The sequence below is a fragment of the Calliphora vicina genome, chromosome 2 (assembly GCF_958450345.1).
Source record: "Calliphora vicina chromosome 2, idCalVici1.1, whole genome shotgun sequence".
NCBI lineage: Eukaryota > Metazoa > Arthropoda > Insecta > Diptera > Calliphoridae > Calliphora > Calliphora vicina.
In genome coordinates, this window is record NC_088781.1 from 112,305,914 (window position 1) to 112,310,101 (window position 4,188).

At 32.5% G+C, this 4,188-nt stretch overlaps 1 protein-coding gene across 1 annotated transcript; it reads left to right on the plus strand.

Moving 5' to 3' along the window:
* The first annotated feature begins 397 nt into the window (after positions 1–397).
* On the plus strand, positions 398–4,188 carry noc (no ocelli). Its single transcript, XM_065499441.1, has 2 exons — positions 398–684; positions 1,871–4,188. The coding sequence occupies exons 1-2, from the start codon at positions 595–597 to the stop codon at positions 3,392–3,394; spliced, it is 1,614 nt and encodes a 537-aa protein (XP_065355513.1). The 5' UTR covers positions 398–594; the 3' UTR covers positions 3,395–4,188.

The following is a 4,188-nucleotide window of genomic DNA, read 5'->3' on the forward strand; positions in this document are numbered from 1 at the left end:
AAAAGTGGTGTTTTGAGGAAAACTGAAATGAAAATAAATTCTGGTAGAGGCAAAGTACCGTAGTGGTGTGCACAACAGAAATCAGTTCGAGTTTAGCTTTCGCAGCGTTTAGACGTATTCGGAAGAAAATAAGAATATATAAGAAAAAAAATATCTAAAAAAGAAATAAATATAAAATATCAAAGAAAAATATTTACCAAAAGAAAATTACAAATTGAAAAAAATCAATTTCTTACAAGCAAATTTAAACAATTAAAAATATTTGTTAAATCAAAAAAACAACTTTTATTTCTTATTGAAATAAATATAAAGTGAAACAGTTTTTATAAAAAAAAGAAAATTTTTCAATTTTCTTAAAAGTGGATTATTAAATGCTGTCTGTCATCAGTTTAAAACAATAAATATCTAAGTGACAAAAAATAAAATTCCAAAAATATTTAAAGGAATTCTTATTGTTTTTTAACTCAACAAATTGTGGATTACTTAAACATCATCTGTTAGCCGTTCAATTTTTGTGGATTAGCAGCTGTTTTTATTACAAATTTTCATTTTTGTTTTTTTGTAAAAAAAAACTTTTCAACAAAACTCATCAATATGGTTGTTTTAGAAGGTGGCGGTGGTGTTGTTACCATCGGTAACAATCAATACCTACAACCAGATTATTTGGCCCCATTGCCAACTGCGGTTAGTATTTTTTTTATATATTATAAAATAGTCTTTGCGAAAAGTAGGGATTACTAGTTATAAAGCAAAGTAAAATTTTTTTTAAAAAAAATTAAATTTGATGAAATTATTAAATTTGTCTGAAATTAATTTCTAAAGGAATTTAAAAATCTTGAAAATTTAAATTTTGTCAAATAATAAAAAAGAAATTTTGAATTGTTTCTTACAAACTTCCTAAAATTTCAAAGTTGAGAATTAATTTAAATGTTTGAATTTTAATAAAAAGGAAATAAATTTCTTCTTTGGTGTAAAAAGAAAAAATACAGCGAATTATCTTTGGACATTTATTACACCAAAAAATTATCAAAATCCGACAAAAATAGAAATTGATTATTTTGTCTCCCAATTGACTTTAAAAAATTTAATTGTGAAAGTAAAATTTTTTAACAAATATTTTGTCTTTAAAATTTATTTAAAAAATACTTTGAACTTAATAAAAAATCTTATGTTGAAATCTAAAATTTTGTTGGAAAAAAATTTTCAAATGAAAAATATTTCCAATTTAAAAAATTTTTTCAGTTCAAAGGATTTTAATTAATTTAAAGATTCAATTATCAGGAACCTAAAATTTATAAATTCAAAGTTAATATTGAAAAATAATAAAAATTTAATTTCTTAAACTTAAAATTTTGTATTCCAAATTGTTTAATAATGAAAATATTCAACTATAAAATCAAATATTGAAATTAAGAAATTTAAAAAGTCTTTAAAAAATTTAAATAATTCAAAATTTTATCTGTTTTAACGAGAATACAAATTCTTTAATTTAAAATTCTTGGTATACAAAAATCTTATTTATGGGAATTAAAAGACTTCCATCAAAATCTCTTAACACCTAAAAATTTTTGAAGTTTTAGAAGAAAAACAATAAGTTAAATTTTATAAAACCTTCCGACGGCATGTAAATTGTGTTTCCTAAATCTAAAAAACCCCAAACATAAAAGAAAATAAATTCAGTTTAATACAAGAAATCTTTAAGCCTCAAAACTAAACAAAATTTTAAATTAAAACTCAATTAAAAAATCCCTAAACTTTTCTTTTCTTAGAACAAATTTTGTCTAAAAAAAGTTATTTTTAAAGACTTATTACTTATATTTTTTATAACATTCCATACTCATGTTCCAATTTCTTTCATTTCTCATTTTAGATGGACGCCAAAAAATCTCCTCTCGCCTTGCTGGCCCAAACCTGTTCACAAATTGGCGCTGATTCGTCTGCCGTCAAGCCCATACTCTCCATGGATAAATCGAAAAAATCCGGTTCAACTTCATCGGCTTCGTCCTCCTCATCCAGTGTAACCTCCGAAACGGGTTCAGCCAAGTCACCCACTCAGGCTAAATCACCCAAATCGACTACACCCACAAACACCGAAATCAAATTGGCCTTCAAACCCTACGAGACCAATGTCTTAAGTCAACAGAATGTCAACTCTTTCAAATCCTCGATCAGCTCTGAAGATTTACAACAGCGTCCCAGTTCAAAGTCATCTTCACACAATGGTGACGCCACCCGAGTGCCATCACGTAATAAGTCTAACGCCACACCCGATAATGGCCTAAATAAATCACAAGACATGTCTCATGGCTCCCATACACCACATGATCATAGCCGCAAAACAGTGTCACCTTCCGGTTCTCATTCTTCACAAAGAGGCGCCAGCCCCATAGTCAGATCTGGCATGGAGGTTTTAAATAATGCCAATGGCTCAGCCCAACATCCCAAAGAAATGAGCAGCATGGCTCAGGCTGCCGCTGCAGCAGCTGCTGCTTATAAGGCTGCCGGTGGTCCCTATGGTTTCAATCCTTTGTCAGCCTTGTGCTGTCCTCCTGGTATGGAACAACATGCTGCCGCTAATCCTGCCTTCCGTCCTCCCTTCGCTTCTAATGGTTTTGCTCATCATCATGCCGCCATGTTAGCGGCTGCTGCCGCCAATGGTGGTTATCCCGGCAATCCCAATGGTCCGGCTAGTGCTCAACCCAATCCCTATATTAGTTATCAACGTATCAAGACTCCTGCTGGTGGTGAGGCCATAGTGCCCGTTTGTAAAGATCCCTATTGTCCCGGCTGTCCCTACTCTGCACACACACAACAAATGCTAATGGGTGCTCCCTGTCCCGCCGGCTGTACACAGTGTGAACATCAGAAATACGGAATGGCTGCCATGATGGGTGCATCTGGTCTACCACCAAATCATCCCTACTCACAAGCTGCCGCCGCTGCTGCTGCCAATGCTGCTGCCGCCCGTTCGGCTCCCTATGTCTGCAGTTGGGTGGTAGGTGATGCTTATTGTGGCAAACGTTTCCAGACTTCCGATGAGCTTTTCAGTCACCTTAGAACCCACACTGGTAATCTCTCAGATCCTGCTGCTGCTGCCGCCGCTTTGGCCCAGTCTCAAGCACAATCTCTGTTGGGCTCTCTATTTCCTTCATCGGCCTTAAGAGGTGGTTATCCCACACCTCCTCTGAGTCCCATGTCAGCTGCTGCTGCCGCCGCCCGTTATCATCCCTACGCCAAGCCTCCCAGTGCTTTGGCTGCTGGTGGTCCTTCTCCCTTCGGCGGACCCGGAGGTTTTAATCCCGCTGCTGCCGCCGCTGCTGCTGCTTTGGGTCCTTATTACTCACCTTATGCCATGTATGGTCAACGTATTGGTTCCGCTGCTGTGCATCAATAAGTTAATGTAATGAGTAATTAGCAAATGTGATCTTTGAAAAGAGAACCTTTAAAAACAACCATCTCATGAAAAAATACCAAAAAAAAGCCAGAACAAATACATGAAAACCCCCAACCAGAGAGGCCGTCATACTGAGAGATAAAGAAACCAAGTTTTAAAACTCATTCACTGCAGAGACAAATGAGAAAATAAGTCAAATCGGCTAAATCAAGGATAAATCAACATCACTCCTAAAGCCGATATGTTATACTGTGATACTAAATTGTAGTTGAGCGCTAGTTTAATAGTTTTAAATAATAATTTTTAATATTAAACCATCCTTAAAAACAAAAAAAATAACATTTAAAAATCTTAAATTCTAACAACCATTTAATTACAAATATTTAATTTTATTATGTTAAAGCAGCCAAAGCATTAATAATTTCCAATTTAAAAAGAAAATCAAGTTAAGAAATCCTAAAACTTCCATAATTTTGTTGCTATAAAAATTTTGAAAAAGATACTTGTTTTGTAATAATATTATTTTATGGTTTTATTTTTATTATATTCTTAACTGTTTTAATTTAATTTAAAAAAGAAAAAAAAACAAAATAAATTTTAAAAAAATCCTTTAGTTATTTAGTTCATAAGTTAAATGTGTAATTTATGTAGTTTGTAATACTTAGATTTGCTACTTGTAAAACAAATGTTACAAATGTTTCATTTGTGTATAAAAAAACCAACAAAAACTTATAAATTATATTTAAAAATATATAAAACACAAAAATCATTTTTTGAAAAATTAATTAAAACAA

Coding starts and splice junctions, on each gene's coding strand:
- noc (XM_065499441.1), top strand. CDS start 595: ATGGTTGTTTTAGAAGGTGGCGGTGGTGTTGTTACCATCGGTAACAAT. Junction 685..1,870: donor TGGCCCCATTGCCAACTGCG/GTTAGTATTTTT, acceptor TTCTCATTTTAG/ATGGACGCCAAAAAATCTCC.